This window comes from Anolis carolinensis, unplaced genomic scaffold, assembly GCF_035594765.1.
Source record: "Anolis carolinensis isolate JA03-04 unplaced genomic scaffold, rAnoCar3.1.pri scaffold_13, whole genome shotgun sequence".
Taxonomy (NCBI): domain Eukaryota; kingdom Metazoa; phylum Chordata; class Lepidosauria; order Squamata; family Dactyloidae; genus Anolis; species Anolis carolinensis.
In genome coordinates, this window is record NW_026943824.1 from 17,353,135 (window position 1) to 17,376,928 (window position 23,794).

Here is a 23,794-nt window from a genome sequence, read left to right on the forward strand (position 1 = left end):
CATTTTTGTAGTCAAATGTTTTCAATATATCATGATATTTTGGTGCTAAATTCGTAAATACAGTAATTACAACATAACATTACTACATATTGAACTTCTTTTTCTGTCAAATTTGTTGTATAACATGATGCTTTGGTGCTTAATTTGTAAAATCATAACCTAATTTGAGGTTTAATAGGCTTTTCCTTAATCCCTCCTTATTATCCAAGATATTCGCTTATCCAAGCTTCTGCCGGCCCGTTTAGCTTGGATAAGTGAGACTCTACTGTAATAATAATAATAATAATAATAATAATAATAATAATGTTTATTTATATCCTGCCTCCATCTCCCTCGAAGGGGACTCGGGGCGGCTGACAGCAAAATCAGATACAAAACAATGATAAAATAAAATATGAAACATCAAAGAATAACAAAAACCAATAATAATATATACACAGCAACTGAAAAAACACAGCGCGGTATTAAAACATCAAATTAAAAACAATGAGGTTGCAATAGTGGATAAGCAATTAATAATAATAATAAAATAATAACTGGTGGGGATCACAGTGCTCTGCCTTGATGCAGGGGGAACTACAACTTCCATTGTGTTAAGTCGGCCCCCCAAATGCCTCTAGTTTGTTCAGTTGTTGATCAATTCTGCTCTGTTTGTTGTTCACCATAGAAAAGGGTAGGAAAGGGTTATGGAAGTGGCAGTGGGCGGGATCATGCAAATTCCACACCAAGGGAGAGGTGCCAGAAAGACTGAGATGTTTGTGGTGGAGGAAACGCATAAAATAAAATCTAGGATGAAATTGTTTCCATATGAAAGCCTTCACTTGGGTGGTTTGCAGTCTTGTGTTTGTGTAGGACACTGGCAGGGGTTGTACATGTTCACGGTGCTCGCCGTAACATGCAATGTCATTGGAGCGAGTGCTTTTGGTGGCTCCTCATAGGTGAAAGTGGACACCCCAGCCACATACACACATTTTCACTTTTATTATGTGTATAGATGAATTTTCTAGCCGAATTAAAGATGTGAAACCTAGAGTTATCCATCTGTAACATGGAAATCATAACTACGAAGGCACTGATTTTGATATTCAATCATTTAGCTTCTGAGATGAGAGGTGCACACACTCTTAATTCCATAATTCCCTTTCCAGTTGCTGCTTCTGGAGAGGAAGCTGCTTCTGGAACTTCCCGAGGATGCTCGCGTCATTACCGGCCGCTTCCCTCTCCCCAACTGGATCCCAACCGCAACGGCTGGAGAAGGAGTAAACCAAGCCTGGGCTTATGATATCAAGTCGATACGGGGAATTCAGCAGGACAAATCGGAGGGAAGCCCAGTCTAAGAACTGGCCAGCTTAGAAAATTAGGATTGCAAGGGTCTGATGTATTTCACTTCTGTGGAACATTTGCAGATTCTGTTGTCTTTGCTTCCTAGAATCATTTGCGGAAGCCACCACACCAGAACTTATATTGACTGGGTTTTTTATTTGAAAATTTGCCTGCCATAAGATGAGTCCTGTGTGGATACCTAAAGGAGAAATAAGCTGCTTGCGTCTGTGTCATGATCTCCAATCTTTGACATCTCCGGTCAGCTGACAAAGAACAGATGCCAGCCATAAAACGGGCCAGCATAAAAAAATTACCCTCTGGTATGTGAGAGCCCCTATACAAATGGGCCAAAGAGAAGGTTCTGGTATTCTGTACAATACCACCTGTTGGAATCTACCAGCATGTGTCTTGGTGCCTTTTCTGGTGGAAGACTGACCCACAGCACAACTGGGAGAAGAGAACCTAACAATCTGGGATGCAAGTTCCTACATGGTGCCTGCATTGCGAAGCTGAAGCTTGAGTTCAAATTCACTTAACTTTTCATATTCTAGCCCAGGCATGGGCAAACTGTTTCCAGGTGTTTTGGACTCCAACTCCCACAATTCCTAATAGCCTCAGTCCCCTTCCTTTCCTCCTTCAGCCGCTTAAGCGTGAGTGTGGGAGGCGTTATAGACATGTGGTTGTACTGAGCATGATCAGACTCAGGACTCCGTTTTGTAGTCATTCTGCTTTACAACCCAGTGGAGGTGGATGTATGTTTGCATTACACCTCAGTAACCAGCTGAGAGGGGAAAGGAAATGGCCTGAGGCTGTTAGGAATGGTGGGAGTTGAAGTTCAAAACACCTGGAGGGCTGAAGTTTGCCCATGCCTGTTCCAGCCTATCTCACTGGTTTGTGAGAAATATCTTTTTGCACTTCTATAAGTGAACTCTGCTTCCTGGAAGGACAGAAATATACTAAATGTCCAGTTTGCTGTTTGGACCAAGATGCCCATCCTTTTGAGGATGCTACAATCCAATCATGGTTCGTTGTGTCGTAGAAATTATGTTTCCTTGCTGACATTCCTCTTGGGTTTTGAAGCCCTGGGGGCGTTGGAAGTCCTGGCGCTAGATGTCTGGAGGCCATCTGTTCCTAGGAGTTTCCTGAGTCGCAAGATCTCTTCCTTGTACCTGCAGAAGAAGCAAAACAAATGTACCATCCATCAGCCTAGTGCTGTGGCAGTAAACTTGAGATGCTTCTTCAGACGCGCAAGTGGCAAGCATTGGAAACATCTACTTCAGATGTTATTTGAGAGCCAGCAGAACATAATGGATTAAGTGTTGCTCTAGGAGACTTGGGCTGGTCAATCATGGTGGCTCACTGGGTGATGTTAAGCAACTCCAACAGACAAGCATCTCGAGCTATAATAATAATAATAATAATAATAATAATAATAATAATAATAATAATATCATATCCTCAACTGCTGTAAGAAAATCGCACAGACAGACTACAAACAGAGGCACAACTATGTGGCCCAAATGATTCATTGGAACTTATGCCTCAAGTACCACCTCCCAGCAGCAAAGAACTGATGGGATCACAAATCTGCAAAGGTATTGGAAAATGAGCACACAAAGATACTGTGGGACTTCCGAATCCAGACTGACAAAGTTCTGGAACACAACACACCAGACATCACAGTTGTGGACAAGAAAAAGGTTTGGATCATTGATGTCGCCATCCCAGGTGACAGTCGCATTGACGAAAAACAACAGGAAAAACTCAGCCGCTCTCAGGACCTCAAGATTGAACTGCAAAGACTCTGGCAGAAACCAGTGCAGGTGGTCCCGGTGGTGATGGGCACACTGGGTGCCGTGCCAAAAGATCTCAGCCGGCATTTGGAAACAATAGACATTGATAAAATCACGATCTGCCAACTGCAAAAGGCCACCCGACTGGGATCTGCACGCATCATCCGAAAATACATCACACAGTCCTAGACACTTGGGAAGTGTTCGACTTGTGATTTTGTGATATGAAATCCAGCATATCTATCTTGTTTGCTGTGTCATAATAAAATAATAATAATAATAATAATAATAATAATAATAATAATAATAATAATAATAAAGTGTCTGGCATGTGATCCAATACAACAGCCAGCAGAGTGACTGCTGTGGATTCATCTTGTTGTGTTTCTAATAATAATAATAATAATTATTATTATTATTATTATTATTATTTCTCACTTTAACAACACAACCGTTCAATGCTAAGGCTTCCCTGTCTGCGCAGGGTTCCATACTTCACACTTTAACAACACAACCGTTCAATGCTAAGGCTTCCCCGTCTGCACAGGGTTCCATACTTCGTACTTTAACAACACAACCGTTCAATGCTAAGGCTTCCCCGTCTGCACAGGGTTCCATACTTCACACTTTAACAACACAACTGTTCAATGCTAAGGCTTCTCCGTCTGTGCAGGGTTCCATACTTTGCATTTTAACAACACAACCGTTCGATGCTAAGGCTTCCCCGTCTGCGCAGGGTTCCATACTTTGCACTTTAACAACACAACCGTTCAATACTAAGGTTTCCCCGTCTGCGCAGGGTTCCATACTTCACACTTTAACAACACAACTGTTCAATGCTAAGGCTTCCTCGTCTGCACAGGGTTCCATACTTCGCACTTTAACAACACAACCGTTCAATGCTAAGGCTTCCCCGTCTGCACAGGGTTCCATACTTTGCACTTTAACAACACAACCGTTCAATACTAAGGTTTCCCCATCTGCGCAGGGTTCCATACTTCACACTTTAACAACACAACTGTTCAATGCTAAGGCTTCCCGCCAAATGGAACTTTAGAGGAGAGTCTACTGAACAAGCCACTCCCTGCCGCAGATCAGGATTATCATCTGTTGAATTACGGAGGTGGAGGTATTATTTTTCATTCAACCCGCGTATCATAATTTTTTGGTAAGAAATGCACACAAGGCTCTTTAAATAAGTGACAGCATTATCTCAATGTCTAAAAATATGAATAGGTCAGAGACCCGGCAGCCAAGTGAAACTTCGGCCTCACCTCCCCAGGTGCTTGTCCACGTAGTCCTGCAGTTCGGCCACCTGTTCTTCCGCCACCGTTGCCCGTGCCAACAACTGGCTCCGCTCCTTTTCTAAGTCCTCCTGTGGTTGTCAAAAGGCAAGAAGAACTTGATTGACCAACTGGTTGATACGGAAAGCCTGCGTTCTTCTTGTTGTGGACCTTCAAAGCATCCCGTCAGTGTTCAAAACCCCTTAGGTATGAACCCACTTGCAAGAAAGAATAGTCACAAAACACCCTGCACTGCCTTGTTCTCGGAGGGTTTTACCTGAGTGCGGTGAGTGAATTCCCGCAACTGCTTCTTGAGCTCATCCCAGCCTGCCTCATCCAGGGTACTGAGAAATAAAAAGGAGGAAAAAAAAGCCATCTATTACACAGACACAGGAGGCCAATAGCGCAAACTGGTAGTTTTGGAAGCAATTCTATTTATTTACTAGCTGTGCCCGGCCACGCATTGCTGTGGCAAAGTGTGGAGGTATGGGAAATAAAGTACAGTAGAGTCTCACTTATCCAACATAAACAGGCCGGCAGAACGTTGGATAAGCAAAAATGTTGGATAATAAGGATTAAGGCAAAGCCTATTAAATGTCAAATCACATTATGATTTTACAAATTAAGCACCAAAACATGTTTTACAAGAAATCAACAGAAAAGGCAGTTTAATACATGGTAACGTTATGTAGTAATTACAAATTTAGCACCAAAATACCACAATGTATTGAAAATATTTTTATTGTTGTTTTTATTGTTTTTATTGTTATTTTTAAAGCCAAGTGTATTGTTTTAATCTATTTTTGTAAACCGCTCCGAGCCAAACTGGGAGTAGCGGTATATAAGTTTAATAATAATAATAATAATAATAAAAATACTGACTACGAAAACACTGACTACTAAAAGGCAGACTGCATTGGATAATACAGAAGGTTGGATAAGCGAGACTCTACTGTATTGAGGAATTAGTGGTAGTTAGTATATGTTATTTCCTAAAGCTTGTGAATATACAATATTTCTGGTTGTTGCTTTTTTTTGTCTGTTGGAGGCAAGTATGAATGCTGCAATTAGCCAGAATGATTAGCATGTAATGGCCTTTCAGGTTCAAAGCCTGGCTGCTTCCTCCCTGGGGGAATCTTTTCTTGGGAGGTGTTAGCTGGCTCTGGTTGTTTCATGTCTGTAATTCCCCTGTTTTCAGAGTGCTGTTCTTTATTGACTGTCCTGATTTCAGAGATTATGTTGTTCTGTTTTATTATACCACAGTATTTTTTATATATTACATTTATAATCGTATATTATTTGCTTTGAACTGGATTATATGATGCTCCTTCTACACAACTGTATAAAATCCACACTGAACTGGATTATATGGCAGTATGGACTCAAGATAATCCAGTTCAAAGCAGATACTGTGGATTATTTGTTTTGGCATTCTGGGTTATATAGCTGTGTGGAAGGGCCTTGAGTCCACACTGCCATATAATCCAGTTCAAATCAGGTAATCTGATAGATTACTGCAGAGGTGAGAGGATCCCTCTTGTCCTTTGCTGAATGGAGCAGTTGTTGGATTTTCTTAATGGGTCTGTAGATAGTTTATAGGGGAATTCCAGACAGTAAACAATCAGGGCCAGCTAACACCTCCCAACAAAGGATCCCCCAAGTATGAAGCAGCCAGGCTTTGAAGCTTCAAAGCCATTCAATGCTAATCAAGGTGGTCAGTGGCAACATTTGGACAAGGGTTCTCTCTCCCACCTTGGACATTATTTCACACCCAGGCAGGAAGCAGACAGGCTTTGAAGCTGCAAGGCCATTCAATGCTAATCAAGGTGGTCAATGGCAACATTCGGACAAGGGTTCTCTCTCCCACCTTGGACATTATTTCACACCCAGGCAGGAAGCCGCCAGGCTTTAAAGCTGCAAGACCATTCAGTGCTAATCAAGGTGGTCAGTGGCAACATTCGGACAAGGGTTCTCTCTCCCACCTTGGACATTATTCCACACTAGGCAGGAAGCAGCCAGGCTTTGAAGCTGCAAAGCCATTCAATGCTAATCAAGGTGGTCAGTGGCAACATTCGGACAAGGGTTCTCTCTCCCACCTTGGACATTATTTCACACCCAGGCAGGAAGCCGCCAGGCTTTAAAGCTGCAAGACCATTCAGTGCTAATCAAGGTGGTCAGTGGCAACATTCGGACAAGGGTTCTCTCTCCCACCTTGGACATTATTCCACACTAGGCAGGAAGCAGCCAGGCTTTGAAGCTGCAAAGCCATTCAATGCTAATCAAGGTGGTCAGTGGCAACATTCGGACAAGGGTTCTCTCTCCCACCTTGGACATTATTCCACACCCACGCAGGAAGCAGCCAGGCTTTGAAGCTGCAAGACCATTCAGTGCTAATCAAGGTGGCCAATTGCAACATTCACACTTGCTTTAAACAGACAGGAGTTCTTTCTCCAACCCTGGACATTATTCTGAAATAGCAGGCCTGATCGGTGAGAAATGTTGGAGCATGAGACCCTGGACTCTCGATTTTTTGCATCTAAGGGAGTGGGAAATGCGTGTATTGTACTTATGGGCAAATCCACTTATTTCACTGCGGTGGCTTAAGCCGTGAGGAGAGGTGATCTGATTGTGAGGAAATATGCAGGCCAGCCGTGGGAAAGTTCCTCCGCCTGTCCGGGGACTGCATGAGCAAAATATAGGTCACATTTGATGTCTGGGGAATTCTTCCGACTGTATAGAAAGGATGGTATGAACTGAGGAATGCATTGTGCTCCCTTTGGCATGCCGGGGAGACTCCGGGGAGGGCGGCTTGCCCTCTAGCGGGCATCCGAGACGCAGAAGGGAGAAAGATATATATTACCATATTCCAGTAATCCCAGCTCACTGTAGGATGAATCATTCTCAAGGGAGATGGGGGACATTTCAGCTCGAGGCGTGCATATTGATGGTGGGAATGGTGTCATTAATATGATGGACATAGGGATGTGGGGAAGCATTGAACGGTTGTGTTGTTAAAGCGCGAAGTATGGAACCCTGCGCAGACGGGGAAGCCTTAGCATTGAACGGTTGTGTTGTTAAAGCGCGAAGTATGGAACCCTGTGCAGACGGGGAAGCCTTAGCATTGAACGGTTGTGTTGTTGAAGGGCGAAGTATGGAACCCTGAGCAGACGGGGAAGCCTTAGCGTTGAACGGTTGTGTTGTTAAAGTGCGAAGTATGGAACCCTGCGCAGACGGGGAAGCCTTAGCATTGAACGGTTGTGTTGTTAAAGTGCGAAGTATGGAACCCTGTGCAGACGGGGAAGCCTTAGCATTGAACGGTTGCAGACGGGGAAGCCTTAGCATTGAACGGTTGTGTTGTTAAAGTGCGAAGTATGGAACCCTGCGCAGACGGGGAAGCCTTAGCGTTGAACGGTTGTGTTGTTAAAGTGCGAAGTATGGAACCCTGTGCAGACGGGGAAGCCTTAGCATTGAACGGTTGTGTTGTTAAAGTGCGAAGTATGGAACCCTGCGCAGACGGGGAAGCCTTAGCATTGAACGGTTGTGTTGTTAAAGTGCGAAGTATGGAACCCTGCACAGACGGGGAAGCCTTAGCATTGAACGGTTGTGTTGTTAAAGTGCGAAGTATGGAACCCTGCACAGACGGGGAAGCCTTAGCATTGAACGGTTGTGTTGTTAAAGTGCGAAGTATGGAACCCTGCGCAGACGGGGAAGCCTTAGCATTGAACGGTTGTGTTGTTAAAGTGCGAAGTATGGAACCCTGCACAGACGGGGAAGCCTTAGCATTGAACGGTTGTGTTGTTAAAGTGCGAAGTATGGAACCCTGCACAGACGGGGAAGCCTTAGCATTGAACGGTTGTGTTGTTAACGTGTGAAGTATGGAACCCTGCGCAGACGGGGAAGCCTTAGCATTGAACGGTTGTGTTGTTAAAGTGCGAAGTATGGAACCCTGCACAGACGGGGAAGCCTTAGCATTGAACGGTTGTGTTGTTAAAGTGTGAAGTATGGAACCCTGTGCAGATGGGGAAGCCTTAGCATTGAACGGTTGTGTTGTTAAAGTGGGAAAGTATGGAACCCTGCGCAGACGGGGAAGCCTTAGCATTGAACGGTTGTGTTGTTAAAGTGTGAAGTATGGAACCCTGTGCAGATGGGGAAGCCTTAGCATTGAACGGTTGTGTTGTTAACGTGTGAAGTATGGAACCCTGCGCAGACGGGGAAGCCTTAGCATTGAACGGTTGTGTTGTTAAAGTGCGAAGTATGGAACCCTGCGCAGACGGGGAAGCCTTAGCATTGAACGGTTGTGTTGTTAAAGTGTGAAGTATGGAACCCTGCGCAGACGGGGAAACCTTAGCATTGAACGGTTGTGTTGTTAAAGTGTGAAGTATGGAACCCTGCGCAGATGGGGAAGCCTTAGTGTTGAACGGTTGTGTTGTTAACGTGTGAAGTATGGAATGGACCGTGTCTATGCTGATTGTGTAAATACAGTTTCAAGCTGCATTAGATGGCAGTGTAAATAAAGCCACAGAAAACATTTCCGATCCCTGTGTCTGATGCCATAAAAAAAGAAAAACCAGTACTCACTATGGAGGTGATATCCTGGGACCAGCGTTTTCACTTAGCTTTACCTGCAAAGCAAGTTAAAAAGTAAGAATGGGTGTTTTGATCAAATATTAACCGTTGTACCTTTTGCACATTTAAGACGACAGAATTTGTAAACCATAATGGAAAAAAAAAACACTTTGAAACCATTTTCAACTTGTAATATGTCCTATGGGAAATACATCATCGGGTGCAATAACATATACTGTATATACTTGAGTATAAGCCTAGTTTTTCTGCCCTTTTTTTAAGACTGAAAAAGTCCCCCTCGGCTTATACTCGGGTGAGGGTCCTGGTTGGCTTATATTTGGGTCAGCTTATACTCGAGAATATATGGTACATTTATTATTTTTCTCCATTATTATTGGTATTATTATATTTATTATTTTTCTCTATTATTGTTGCAACTATTACATTTATTTTACTCTATTATTATTATTATTATTATTATTACATTTATTATTTCACTCTGATCTTATTATTATTACATTTACTATTTTACTCTATTTATTATTACGTGTATTATTTTCCTGTATTTTTATTATTATTATTATTATTATTATTATTATTATTATTATTATTATTATTATTACATGTATTATTTTACTCTGTTATTATTAAAAGGATACATAAGCACATTTAAATTGAAGAAGATGAGAATAATGATTGGATCAGAGTTGGACAGTCTTATCTTAAATTTGAGCTTTATGTAAATATTCAAAAACATTTAACCTACTGATGCCTCAATTAATGTAATTGTATTGGTATCTATTTTTATTTCTGAAATTTACCACCCTTGGCTTATACTTGAGTCAGTGTTTCCCCAGTTTTTTTGTGGTAAAGTTAGGTGCCTCGACTTATATTCGGATCGGCTTATATTCGAGTATATACGGTATATATATATATATAAGACAACATTTAGAGCAGGCATGGGCAAACTTAGGCTCTCCCTCCAGGTGTTTTGGACTTCAACTCCCAGCATTCCTAACAGCCTCAGGCCCTTTGAATCCGCGAGACGGGGTGAGCTCCCATCTGTCAGCTCTAGCTTGCGGGGACATATGATATGACATATGATAGTAACACATACAGGCATCTCCTGGGCAACTTCTCTGTAGACGGCCAATTCTCTCACACCGGAAGTTCTGAAGTTGCTTCTGATACGATTTTTAAAATTATTTATTTATTTATGATATTTATATTCCTTCTTTCTCACCCCGAAGCGGACTCAGGGGGGAATCACAATGTACATATACAGTAGAGTCTCACTCAGGGGTCCCCAAACTTTTTAAACACGGGGCCAGTTCACGATCCTTTGGACTGTTGGAGGGCCAGACTATAGTTGGCCACTGAGCAATAATTATAATTATAATTATTAACAATAATAATAAAAAAGAGTGTTGGAAGAGACCCCTTGGGCCATTGAGTCCAACTCCCTTCTGCCTTTGTGCACCAAAAGCACAAGCAAAGCATCCCTGACAGATGGCCACCCAGCCTCAATGTTAATAATAATAATAATAATAATAATAATAATAATAATAATAATAAAGAGGATTACAAGAGACCCCTTGGGCCATTTAGTCCAATCCCCTTCTGCGTGTGTGCACCGAAAACACAAGCAAAGCATCCCTGACAGATGGCCACCCAGCCTCAATGTTAATTATTAATAATAATAATAATAATAATAATAATAATAATAAAGAGGGTTGGAAGAGACCCCTTGGGCCATTTAGTTCAACCCCCTTCTGCCTTTGTGCACCAAAAGCACAAGCAAAGCACCCCTGACGGATAGCCACCCAGCCTCAATGTTAGTAATAATAATAATAATAATAATAATAATAATGATAATAATAATAATGTGATTTTGTGATACGAAATCCAGCATATCTATCTTATTTGCTGTATCATACAATGTAATAATAATAATAATAATAATAATAATAATAATAATAATAATAATTAATAAGAGAAGAAGAGACCCCTTGGGTCATTTAGCCCAACCCCCTTCTGCCCTTATGCTGTGGGGGCCAGATAAATGGCTTCGATGGGCCGCATCCGGCCTCCGGGCCTTAGTTTGGGGACCCCTGGTCTCACTTATCCAACGTAAACAGGCCGGCTGAACGTTGGATAAGTGAATATGTTGGATAATAAGGAGAGATTAAGGAAAAGCCTATTAAACATCGAATTAGGTTATGATTTCACAAATTAAGCACCAAAGCATCATGTTATACAACAAATTTGACAGAAAAAGTAGTTCAATAGGCAGTAATGTTATGTTGTAATTACTGTATTTACAAATTTAGCACCAAAATATCACGATATATTGAAAACATTGACTACAAAAATGCATTGGATAATCCAGAGGCTTGGATAAGCGAGACTCTACTGTATGTATATATATATATTGTGAAATTATGGTTTTTTTCTCTAAGTTACATACCACCCAGGTCATGCTAAGTTTTTTGGTGAATTTTGACACACCAAGTGCAAAAGGTTGCCCATGATTGATCTACTGCCATCCAAGTAACAGAAACTAGCATCCAAGCAGGGTCACCTTCATCTGCAGTTCGTGGAGCTGGCCTTCCAGGTTCGCCTTGTCTTCCCGGAGTCGGTTCAGCTCTTGAGAAGTGTTGGTCAGCAACTCGGCATCGGTGATGCTGAAATGGTGTTCTGGTGGGCCAGGATCCAAAATATTGCTGCCCAGGCACCGGATTTGTTCCCGCTGCATCCTGCCACCAACAAGAAGCAGTTATTGGTAGGCTGGGAAAAATGGCCTAACTACAAAGAAGTTGTAAAGAAAAGTAATGGTACCTATGCTTTGGAAACTTTAGAAGAAATAAAGCAAATCCATGAAAACTTCTCGTGGTTCCACTATATACAGTTAAAAGAATATTATAAGAAATACAAAGACATTGGTTTTATGGATAAAGAAAAATTTTGGGAACAGAAAAAAAATGAGTTAGCAAAATATATAAGAAACTCGCTGTGCCCGGCCACGCATTGCTATGGCATAGTCTGGTGGTTAGGATCTCTCTGGTTAGGAAGCAGCCTGGCTTTGAAGCTGCAAGGCTGTTCAGTGCTATTCAAGGTGGACAACGGAGGATCCCTCTGGTTAGGAAGCAGCCTGGCTTTGAAGCTGCAAGGCTGTTCAGTGCTATTCGAGGTGGGCAGTGGAGGATTCTTCTGGTTAGGAAGCAGCCTGGCTTTGAAGCTGCAAGGCTGTTCAGTGCTATTCAAGGTGGACAACGGAGGATCCCTCTGGTTAGGAAGCAGCCTGGCTTTGAAGCTGCAAGGCTGTTCAGTGCTATTCAAGGTGGACAACGGAGGATTCTTCTAGTTAGGAAGCAGCCTGGCTTTGAAGCTGCAAGGCTGTTCAGTGCTATTCAAGGTGGCCAACGGAGGATCCTTCTGGTTAGGAAGCAGCCTGTCTTTGAAGCTGCAAGGCTGTTCAGTGCTATTCAAGGTGGCCAACGGAGGATCCTTCTGGTTAGGAAGCAGCCTGGCTTTGAAGCTGCAAGGCTGTTCAGTGCTATTCAAGGTGGGCAGTGAAGGATTCTTCTGGTTAGGAAGCAGCCTGGCTTTGAAGCTGCAAGGCTGTTCAGTGCTATTCAAGTTGGTAAGCAATTGTGGGTTTTATGTTATTTGGACTTTATTTTTCAAGGTTTTTTGATTGAAAAACATAGATTGGATGACTATGTCTTTTGTGGCCAAATTTGGTGTGATTTGGTCCAGTGGTTTTGTTGTTTATTCCATGGGGAAAATGCACATTACATTTATATAACTATACTAGCTTTGCCCGGCCACGCGTTGCTGTGGCTTATGGGAATACTTTGTTGGCCAGATGGAATAGCAGTAAATAGCCTTGCAGCCTCAAAGCCTGGCCGTTTTCTGGAGTAGCTGGAGCTTTTTGTTGTATGAACGTAGAGGCATGGATGAGGGGTTGTGCTGCCAAGTTTAGTGTTTCTGGGATGTGTAGTTTTGTTGTTTTGTCCTAGGATGAAATTTCATTACCCTTTTATATATATAGATATTATTGGAATGGAATATGGAAACTGAACAAGTAAAATAATGTGTATATTAGATGTCCAATAAAGATGGAGGAATGGGAACGAATGTGGGATTATAAATTGAAAATTATTTGTTCAATTGACATGAAGGAAAACTGGTACAAAATGATGTTCCAATGGTATAGAACACCACAACTCATAAAAATAGTCAAAACAAATGCTGTACGCGCGAAATACAGGAAGGCACTTTCTACCAAAGAGTTTTGGAAGGAGATCCATGAAAGAATTCCAAAGATTTTAAAGATGAAAATAGAATTAAAACCGGAATACTTCCTGCTGGGAATAATAGACATAAATATGGATGAAACATCTGGATCGTGTTCCAACGCTCAATTCACAATGCCGTGTTGGCCTCATTTTCTGCTCCTACCTGTAGGCAACCAGCAGCCCTTCGTGCCTTTTGACCACGTTCTGCAGGCGTTTCTTATAGCCTCGGGCGGCTCCAGCCAGCTGCTCTTCCCGGGACTTGTAGGATGCCCGGATGTCCTTCAGCATGTTGTCCACAAAGCGCTTCATGTGAGCAGGCTCTGACGGGGCTTTGCCAGCCTTTGTTGCTGATTTGTTATCCATGTATTCCTTGAAAAACACAGGGTTTGAGGAAGGCTGGGTTATTCATAGTGGAACTTCAGGACTCTTGCTATGAGGGCAGGACCTGAACCTGCCACTCGTTGTCCTCCAGCCAGGAGGAAATGCTCACCGCCAGGTCCGTGATGTATTGAACGAGCCGCGAGCGATACTCTTCGACCAACTCCTTCAGTCTCAGCTGCAGCCGGGAGTTCTCTGCCTCAACTTCTTGGAGTTGGCTTTGAGAAGAGAGCAACACCTGGGGTCCAAGCAAAGGAAAACAAGAAATCTTGATTATTGGGCAGCCCCTGTTTTAGAAGATTCTTCAAAACGTACATGTTCTGCAAAGCCTTCTCTCCTCATTGTTATTAATCTAGACCAGTGATGGCCAACCTATGACACGCGTGTCAGCACTGACACGCCTAGCCATTTTTGCTGACACGCTGCCGCTTGCAGATTGATTGGGTGACTTATGTCTTTTGTGGCCAAATTTGGTGTGATTTGGTCCAGTGGTTTTGTTGTTTACTCCATGGGAATTATGCACATTACATTTTTATTATATATACAGTAGAATCTCACTTATCCAACACTCGCTTATCCAACGTTCTGGATTATCCAATGCTTTTTTGTAGTCAATGTTTTCAATATATCGTTATATTTTGGTCCTAAATTCATAAATACAGTAATTACTACATAGCATTACTGCGTATTGAACTACTTTTTCTGCCAAATTTGTTGTCTAACATGATGTTTTGGTGCTTCATTTGTAAAATCATAACCTAATTTGATGTTTAATAGGCTTTTCCTTAATGCCTCCTTATTATCCAACATATTCACTTATCCAACATTCTGCCAGCCCGTTTATGTTGGATAAGTGAGACTCTACTGTATATATATAATTTTATTATTATTCTATTATTATTGTATTTATTTATTAGCTACATTTATATGCCGCCCTTCTCACCCCGAAGGGGACTCAGAGCGGCTTACAAATTAAATTTACATACAATATTATATTAGCATAGTACAATACTGGTAATAAATTATTAAATTGTTCTGTATCAATATATTGTAATATTATTAGTAATATTACATGTAATATTATATTGTATTATTAGTATTTTATCGTATTACAATATAATATGAATATTATATGTGTATACAATATGTTATAATTATTATATATTATTGTAAATTATATTGTATATACTGTATATGTATATAAACACACACACACACACACATATATATATATATATACAGTAGAGTCACACTTATCCAAGCTAAATGGGCCAGCAGAAGCTTGGATAAGCGAATATCTTGGATAATAAGGAGGGATTAAGGAAAAGCCTATTAAACATCAAATTAGGTTATGATTTTAGAAATTAAGCGCCAAAACATCATGTTATACAACAAATTTGACAGTGAAAGTAGTTCAATACGCATTAATGTTATGTTGTAATTACTGTATTTACGAATTTAGCACCAAAATATCATGATATATTGAAAACATTGACTACAAAAATGGCTTGGATAATCCAGAAGCTTGGATAAGCGAGACTCTACTGTATATATATGTAGTATATTATTATATTAATACTATTATATTATTATATTATTCATTATTCATGACTACATTGAAACTAGAATAGAGAGAAATCAGCGTGGAAACTGCAAGAGGTACCATAGATTGTTGTACATGGAAATAATGGTAGTAAATAGTTTTTGATTTATTAAATACAGTTATATATTACAATTATATATTTTTGTTATTTAAACTATATATATTGTGAAATTATGGTTCTTTTCTCGAAGTGACACACCACTCAAGTCATGCTAGATTTTTTGGTGAATTTTGACACACCAAACGCAAAAGGTTGCCCATCATTGATCTAGACCAGTGATGGCCAACCTACTGTTCAATGCTAAGGCTTCCCTGTCTGTGCAGGGTTCCATACTTCGCACTTTAACAACACAACCGTTCAATGCTAAGGCTTCCTGCCAAATGAAACTGTAGAGGAGAGTCTACTGGACAAGCCAGGACCTGCAGCAGACCAGGACTGCCATCTGTTGAGGAGTTACGAAGGTGGAGGCCTTACTTTTCATTCAACCCTCGTATTTGGAGCCCTCCTTACCTCCGACTGCTCTGCCAGCTTGTGCTGCGTGCTCCGGATCTCCTTCTTTGCTTCTTGGAGCTCCTTCCCCATTGAAACCCTAGACACACAAAGGACGCAAGCAACACAACACAAGATGAGTGGAAGTGGATTTTGTTAACAGACAATGCAAAAAATGTGATTTGCAAGACAAATATAGGTGTGAGTGTGAAACACTGTGTGAGCTCAAGTCATACTCTGGGTTAATGGCAGACTAAGTTGGCCTTACTCACATTCTCTCCTCTAATTTCTGCTGCTGGGAGTGATACATTTCTTTCATCTGTTCAATCTCTCTGGTGAAGTGATCTTGGTTTCCAAAGACCTGGGAGAAGGAGACAACGATGCATCAGAAAGTGTTTTGTCCCATATTGAAGACACAGTAAACCGTAGGCTGGATCAAATGATCAATCTGACTTCATTGAGTAAATATAAACTTAGCCATGGAGTTGATGTGCGGCATCAAAAATCAGTCTAATTCCGACAGAAATGTATCAATAGCAATACAACCGTTCAATGCTAAGGCTTCCCACCAAATGGAACCGTAGAGGAGAGTCTACTGAACAAGCCAGTCCCTGCCACAGACCAGGACTGGCATCTGTTGAGGAGTTACGAAGGTGGAGGCATTACTTTTCATTCAACCCTCGTCTAATGCAGTTGAAATGCATAATATGATTAAACACAAGCACTATAATGCAGTTTCCAACAGTGTAGATGACAGTGTAGATGGGGTTCAGTTGTCGTACTCCTATGGAATGCTGGGTTTTGTAGTTGCATGAAGAACCAAGAGCTGAAAGATCCAGCTTCTGGTCAAACTACAGTGTTGTCAAAGCGATCTCGCTTGAGTAAACATCACAACAATCATATTACTCACGCTTTTCTCCAATTTCTGTCGTTCATATTCGGAAGCCACTACGTCTTCAGGCTCCAGGGGAAAGACACAGAAAAGGAGCAAGCATTAGATTTCTGTCGATAAGGGAGAGGCAGAGTTTTGGCAAAGGTGACCATTAGACATGTCCAAAAAATCGTTTTGAATCGTATATCGGAATTATTTCGGATTGTTCTCGCTTTTTGATACGTATTCCGAGACAATTGTCTCACAGCGCAACCAGCAATGTAATTCGAACCATTGTTGGCTCATTCTCTAATTGTCTCTTAATGTTTTGTTAATTCCCCCCCCCCCCCCAATTTTTTAAAATATATTTAAAAAAAATTTTTTTTTTTGTTTCTGAAACCTACCTTGAATGGGAGCTTAGCGCAGCCTAACATGGCTGCCACTCCCCGGCCAATCAAAAGCTTCCATGATGGACGCAAAGGTGGGGGCTAGGGTTGATGAGGATAGCTCAAGAAATGAGGGCGGGAGAGCCCTGTAAAAGTCCCCCCCCCCCCGGTTCCTTCTCTTTTTTTTTGGTGATTGCACATGTGCAGTTTTAGAAACATTTAGAATCATTACGAATTTTTGGAAATATCCGAAATTTTGGGGTGAAAAAAATCGGAAATACTTTCTATATCGAAGTGCCAGCGCCCCCTACTTTAGAAACGAGAATTGAAACTTTTTTTTCATCGATCGGACATGCCTAGTAGTCAATAGTTTTTGATTTATTATAAACAGTTATATATTACAATTATATATTTTTTTGTTATTTAAACTATATATACCTGTGTACGGCTGTTCTGCCTTATCATAGCTGTGATAACAATAAACATTGCTTTTTGCATCTCTCACGAGACTGGGTTTTTGGCTTGATTTCCCTCCTGGGCCAGGACCCATTGAAGGTCTTACAATGTGGCAGCCAAGGAGGCTGAGAGATTATGGAAAGTGCTGTCCCAAAATGACATGGTTCCCAACTTTTGTGGAAGTGCCGTTTGTAGGAATGGGTATGGCTCCAGCAAAGAGACATACCTTCACTCGGTGGGCAGAAAGACGCCGGACCAAAGCACGCACCCGTTTCAGCTCCTCGGATGGCTCATCCATTTCGGTGTTGGGTTTGGGGAGGTCGCCCCGCATATGGTTGAGGGAATTAGCTAGGCTGAGTAGCTCTTTGCTCAACTCTTCATTCTTAGCAATCTATAAAAGTGAGCAGCCACTTCACCACATTGCCTAAATTCCACCGAGTGCTACACTTAAAATTCGGGAAGCCCCTGTGTAACGAAGTACGAATTTTTGGTATACAAATGTTATGTTTAATTGTGGGTTTATGTTTTAAAAAGGTAAGAATTACAGTTACTGCATCTCAGCACTCAGAGACTGGTTGCCATGGAGAAGTAGGTGGAACCAACTGCCGGTTAGCTGAAGAACTGCAGAGTTTAAAAAGGAGAGTCAGTCTGTGCTCTGATGAGGCACAGGGAAGATTGATCCTAGGTTGAGGGGATCAGGGAGACTCAATTGTACATTTTGAGTCAGTTTAAAATAAGTTTGGTGACTTATTTAATATAATCTGTGTCCTGGAAAGGAACAGAGAATCTGTGATAGCATATCACAGGGGTGACTGTGGTATAAAAGTGGCAGATGAATAGGGTTTAACTACCTTAGGTAAAATAAGTAATACTTTAGAGAGTTGATTCATCTTATTCTGGAATTGTAACTGTTAATAAGAATACCTCTACGTGAGAAACAATACTGTAACCACTAAGCTCTGTGCCTGAATAAACTTGTTCTTGTTTTTCCAACATTGAAGCCTCTGTCACATATATTATAAACCAAGTTAAGCTACCATCTAAAGTGAATAAAAAGAAGAAAGAAGTAAAAGTAAAAAGGTATGAAAAGGGACTCAAGTGTGGTTTTAAGGTGTCTCTACTCTCTGCAGCCTAGGGGTGCAACACATAGCATAAATGGCAGAGTATGGCAAAGAATACAGAACATGGGGAGACATTGGTTATTGTCATGATAGAGTCGAGCAGGCTCAGCACCCAGGTGGGTCTTTAGTTCTTCTTTTATGCCAGTACTAGAAGCCTATGCTATGGTTAGTAGCCCTTACCTCCTGTCCATGCTCTTTGCCCAGCGCAAGGTAATTGCTCTTCAGCTCAAGGTACTCATCCGCCAACTCTTTGCGGCTGTCTTCAAGGGCCTGCAGGCGTTCTCGCAAAGCATTGCGCTCCCCGGCCATTTTCTCAGCATGAAGCTCGACTTCCAGGATACGATTTTCCAGGGTCAAAATCTAGGAAAGGTATGTGTTTATATCAGAGGTGTGCAAACACAGAGGATCCAATAACTTGAGGACCATATTAAGACCCTTTAGGACATTCAGGAACTCGAGCTCTTCTTGGACACTGCACAACATGCTGTTCTAGAAACGCAACCCACATCACACTAACACCAACATGATAAGGAACCTTATAGGAGGTTAAAACCATTTGTCTCTACAGCTAGCTAGAGACAGCAGCCAATCGGAATTCTGGCTCCTGGCTGGCTCAGCCAATCAGCTGTTGCCACATGTCTTTCCAGTCAACTCATTCCATCATGGTGTCTTTTTACAAAGCCTCACCATTTGGAGGAGAATAAGATGGCAATTGGGGACAGAAAGATTTTCATTCTGATGTACGCGGATGATCTAGTGCTCATCTCTCTCTCTTGGTTGGGTCTTAAAAATCTTCTGAAGGCTTTCAATACCTACTGCTATGCGGAAGATCTGTCAATACATTCCTCCAAGACCAAGATTGTGGTTTTTGGCAGACGCTGCCAAAAACCAGGTTTAAATGGTGTTTAGACCAACATGCCAGAGAAAAAACCCATCTATTAAAAATAAATAATAATATAATGGCGAGGATGAAATGGGTAGGACAAAGGACCACATAAGGTTAGAAGGAAGCCACAAGGTGTCCAGAAGCAGACGTACCAGATTCTTCAGCTCAAAGTTTTCTGCTTCATGTTGCTCCCTCATTTTATTGGTCTGAATCTGAAAATCCACAAAGTCCTTGGAAATCTGGGGAGAAAAAATGAAGGAAAAAAGTGGATCTTCTACTGCATCAACCAACCCTCTCTGCACCCACACCCAGCAGAGACTAACCCTGATCCATGAAATGAGTGTGCATGGGGCAGCTCCAGGTGTATAGCTATGGGGCCAGGTGGGAGCCAAATGCAGGGTTTCTCCCTCCCAAATAAGAATCCCACCTTGCTGTGCTTACCTACCACAGCACTAGCTTTCTACGGAGGGGGGGATTACGAGCTCCAAAGATTGCTTCAAGCACATTTGTGGTATTGAAGTTCCCCGACTGAGATGTTTTGGGTGGGAATGAAGAATGATGATCTCCCTTACATTCCTCTATGCGTTACCTTGAGTTTCTCCTCTTCGCTGTGGATCAGTCTGGAGGAGAGGTCGGTCTTAGAGCCAGCCAGGCCCCCCATTTTTTCCTGCAGCTCCCCAATTTTGCTGTAGAGCCGTTCATTCCTGTCTTGCAACTGGACCTGCTCCACACGAGAACAACATTGGCTTACTGATTTGACTCGTCGGAGGATGCTACCAAATGAACCTCCGATTCCACTACTACTGTAACACTCCTAAGCGGCGCGAACACTGGGAACCAACACAGAGGCCAATAACAATATAATATCTTTATTAAAGCAATTAAAGTCCCAAATGAAAATAAGCAGTAAGGTAGAAGTAGCAATTGACCTTCCAGGAAATTTTAGTCCGGTCATATAAAGTCTTATGTCCGGTATTAGAGTTCAAAAATCCAAAATCCGAAACACACTCAAACTCCGTCTGAGTTTTGAGTGGGGAAAAGAGCAAGGAGCAAGAAGAGTCTTTTAGAGAAATATTCCAACAGGGATTCAAGGCAAGGCAAACTGGAAGTTCAGGAGCTGAAACGCAGTCCCAACATGGCAAGAAGGTAAACCAACACCCAGTCTACTCCAGAGTAAGCGCACCATCAGGCCGCTTGGAAATCAGGAACAAGAGGCGACGATGCTTCTTAATCCAAAGTTAAGTTGACATCACACAGAAGATTCTCAGTGCACAACTTTTAATGAAGTTCATAGCTCCCCCAAAACAGGTGTTAAACTCCCCAAAACTTCCCAAGAGAACTGAGCCTCCAAAACATCATGCTATTTAAGTGGGCCAAAGTTTGCCCATACCTGGGATAGATCATAGGTTGAGCATCTTCGACATCACACCTCTATTCAAACATTTGCAATTGGGTTGTTGTGTGATTTGTTTTATGTTGCCAATGTTTTGTCCTATGTTGTTTGGGCCTCTGCCCCATATAAGCTGCCCCGAGTCCCCACGGGGAGATGGTGGCGGGGTATAAATAAAGTTTTATTATTATTATTATTATTATTATATTCACAAGCTTTAGGAAATAACATATACTAACTACCACTAATTCCTCAATATTTTATTTCCGATAATAACACATTCACCACAGCAATGCGTAGCCGGGCACAGCTAGTTAGTAGGCATGTCCGATCGATGAAAAAAATGTTTCAATTCTCGTTTCTAAAGTAGGGGGCGCTGACGCTTCGATATAGAAAGTATTTCCGATTTTTTCACCCAAAAATTTCGGATATTTCCAAAAATTTGTAATGATTCTAAATGTTTCTAAAATGGCGGACACGCATGCGCAATTGCCAAAAAAAAAAAAAGGAACCGGGGGGGGGGACTTTTACAGGGCTCTCCCGCCCTCATTTCTTGAGCTATCCTCATCAACCCTAGCCCCCACCTTTGTGTCCATCGTGGAAGCTTCTGATTGGCCGGGGAGCGGCAGCCATGTTAGGCTGTGCTAAGCTCCCATTCTAGGTAGGTTGCAGAAACAAAAAAATTTTAAAAAATATTTTTTAAAAGATATTAAAAAAAATTTTTGGTGGGGGGAAATTAACGAAACATGAAGAGACAATTAGAGAATGGGCCAACAATGGTTCGAATTACATTGCTGGTTGCGCTGTGAGACAATGTCTCGGAATGCGTATCAAAAAGCGAGAACAATCCGAAATAATTCCGATATACGATTCAAAACGATTTTTTGGACATGTCTACTAGTTAGATATGAAAAATATTATTTTAAAAAATAAATGAACCATAAATGAAGCATTTGACCCTCACATTTTCATTGGCGAGGCGTTGCACCTGCTCCTGGAAGTTTTGAGGTCCGCTTCCAAACTCCATGCGATCCAAAGAAAGGGAACGGAGATGGCTTTTGAGCTGCCAGAAGCAAATCTTAGAAGAAATGGATTAGAAGTGCATTTCTCCCAAGGGCTTTGGGTTGCTATCAACTCTGGTTGTTACCAGGTGTGGCTTTTCCCTGGTTCACAAAGCAAGGCAAGCAAAGATCCTGGCTGCTTCTCCGGGGAGTCCTTTGATAGAAACGCAAGCCATGGCTCTTTATAGGTACAGCAACCCCATTTATTTATGTGTTTAGTTTATGCAATATATTTCCTGACTTGCTCCAAAAATAGCCGGCAAGGTGGCTGGCGATGATAACACACAGCTTGAAAACAAAATCTGACAGCAAAAGCAGACTTCCAATGAAATGAAAGATCAGATTATATCAACCGGGCAAAGACCTGAGAGCAAAGAAGTGAGGTTTTTAGGCTTTAAATAAACAACTGTAAATAATATTCCTTGTTTCTGTATAGTCTCTTTGTACCAGTGAGAGCTGCTGGGCTAGTAATAACCACAACATGGCACTATTGAGCTGTTGACATAATAGAGATACAGTAGAGTCTCACTTATCCAACATAAACGGGCCGGCAGAACATTGGATAAGCGAATATGTTGGATAATAAGGAGGAATTAAGGAAAAGCCTATTACACATCAAATTAGGTTATGATTTTACAAATTAAGCACCAAAACATCATGTTTAACTATAAATTTGACAGAAAAAGTAGTTCAATACACAGTAATTCTATGTAGTCATTACTGTATTTACGAATTTAGCACCAAAATATCACGATGTATTGAAAACATTGACTACAAAAATGCGTTGGATAATCCAGAACGTTGGATAAGTGAGACTCTACTGTAATGATATGACTGACTCCAATACTGGTCCTCCTATCCATGCATTCTGCATCCATGCATTCAAAATACAGTAGAGTCTCACTTATCCAACACTCGCTTATCCAACGTTCTGGATTATCCAACGCATTTTTGTAGTCAATGTTTTCAATATATCTTGATATTTTGGTGCGAAATTCGTAAATACAGTAATTACTATATAGCATTACTGCGTATTGAACTACTTTTTCTGCCAGATTTGTTGTCTAACATGATGTTTTGGTGCTTCATTTGTAAAATCATAACCTAATTTGATGTTTAATAGGCTTCTCTTTAATCTCTCCTTATTTTCCAACATATTCGCTTATCCAACGTTCTGCCTGCCCGTTTACGTTGGATAAGCGAGACTCTACTGTAAGTCCAAAGAAAAAACAACTGTATATACTTGAGTATAAGCCTAGTTTTTCAGCCCTTTTTTTTAAGACTGAAAAAGCCCCCTTCGGCTTATACTCGGGTGAGGGTCCTTGTTGGCTTATATTTGAGTCAGCTTATACGCGAGAATATATGGTACATTTATTATTTTTCTCTATTATTATTGGTGTTATTACATTTATTATTTTTCTCTATTATTGTTGCTACTATTACATTTATTTTACTCTATTTTTTTTTATTATTATTATTATTATTAATATATTTATTATTTCACTCTGATCTTATTAATATTATTGCATTTATTATTTTACTCTATTTATTATTACATGTATTATTTTCCTGTATTTATTTTATTATGTCACAGCAAACAAGAAAGATATGCTGGATTTCATATTATTATTATTATTATTATTATTATTATTATTATTATTATTATTATTATTATTATTATTATTATTATGACACAGCAAACAAGATAGATATGCTGGATTTCGTTTCACAAAACCACAAGTCGAACACTTCTCAAGTGTCTAGGACTGTGTGATGTATTTTCGGATGATGCTGCAGATCCCAGTCGGGTGGCCTTTTGCAGTTGGCAGATTGTGATTTTGTCAATGTCTATTGTTTCAAAATGCCGGCTGAGATCTTTTGGCACA

At 41.1% G+C, this 23,794-nt stretch overlaps 2 protein-coding genes across 6 annotated transcripts in view; one reads left to right on the forward strand and one right to left on the reverse strand.

Annotated features, from left to right (window-relative positions):
- The window catches only part of antkmt (adenine nucleotide translocase lysine methyltransferase), a 48,368-nt gene that overhangs the window by 7,899 nt on the left and 16,675 nt on the right, over window positions 1-23,794 (forward strand). The window contains exon 6 of one of the 4 annotated variants that reach the window (XM_062964279.1): window positions 11,425-18,445. The exons of 2 other annotated variants lie outside the window; for them this stretch is intronic. In XM_062964279.1, the coding sequence (XP_062820349.1) occupies window positions 11,425-11,496 (72 nt within the window). In that variant the 3' untranslated portion in view covers window positions 11,497-18,445. Of the gene's footprint in view, window positions 1-1,148; window positions 1,554-11,424; window positions 18,446-23,794 lie in introns of those variants that run through there. One more of the 4 variants, XM_062964278.1, reaches the window with a different exon arrangement.
- Window positions 290-22,792, reverse strand: ccdc78 (coiled-coil domain containing 78). Of its 2 annotated transcripts, XM_003227721.4 has the most exons (15): window positions 21,812-22,792; window positions 20,047-20,178; window positions 19,610-19,696; window positions 18,752-18,931; window positions 17,677-17,841; window positions 16,648-16,698; window positions 16,010-16,098; window positions 15,759-15,837; window positions 13,757-13,882; window positions 13,430-13,635; window positions 11,547-11,721; window positions 8,978-9,021; window positions 4,677-4,743; window positions 4,391-4,491; window positions 290-2,492 (listed from the first exon to the last, which is right to left on the reverse strand). In XM_003227721.4, exons 1-15 carry the CDS (start codon window positions 21,872-21,874, stop codon window positions 2,366-2,368), a joined length of 1,692 nt encoding a protein of 563 aa, XP_003227769.2. In that variant the 5' UTR covers window positions 21,875-22,792; the 3' UTR covers window positions 290-2,365. The 2 variants fall into 2 exon arrangements, with proteins under 2 accessions (XP_003227769.2, XP_008119243.1); XM_008121036.3 differs by lacking the exon at window positions 17,677-17,841.

Coding starts and splice junctions, on each gene's coding strand:
- ccdc78 (XM_003227721.4), bottom strand. CDS start 21,874: ATGGAGTTTGGAAGCGGACCTCAAAACTTCCAGGAGCAGGTGCAACGC. Junction 19,697..20,046: donor GCGAAGAGGAGAAACTCAAG/GTAACGCATAGA, acceptor TTTTCTCCCCAG/ATTTCCAAGGACTTTGTGGA. Junction 4,492..4,676: donor AATTCACTCACCGCACTCAG/GTAAAACCCTCC, acceptor TGACAACCACAG/GAGGACTTAGAAAAGGAGCG.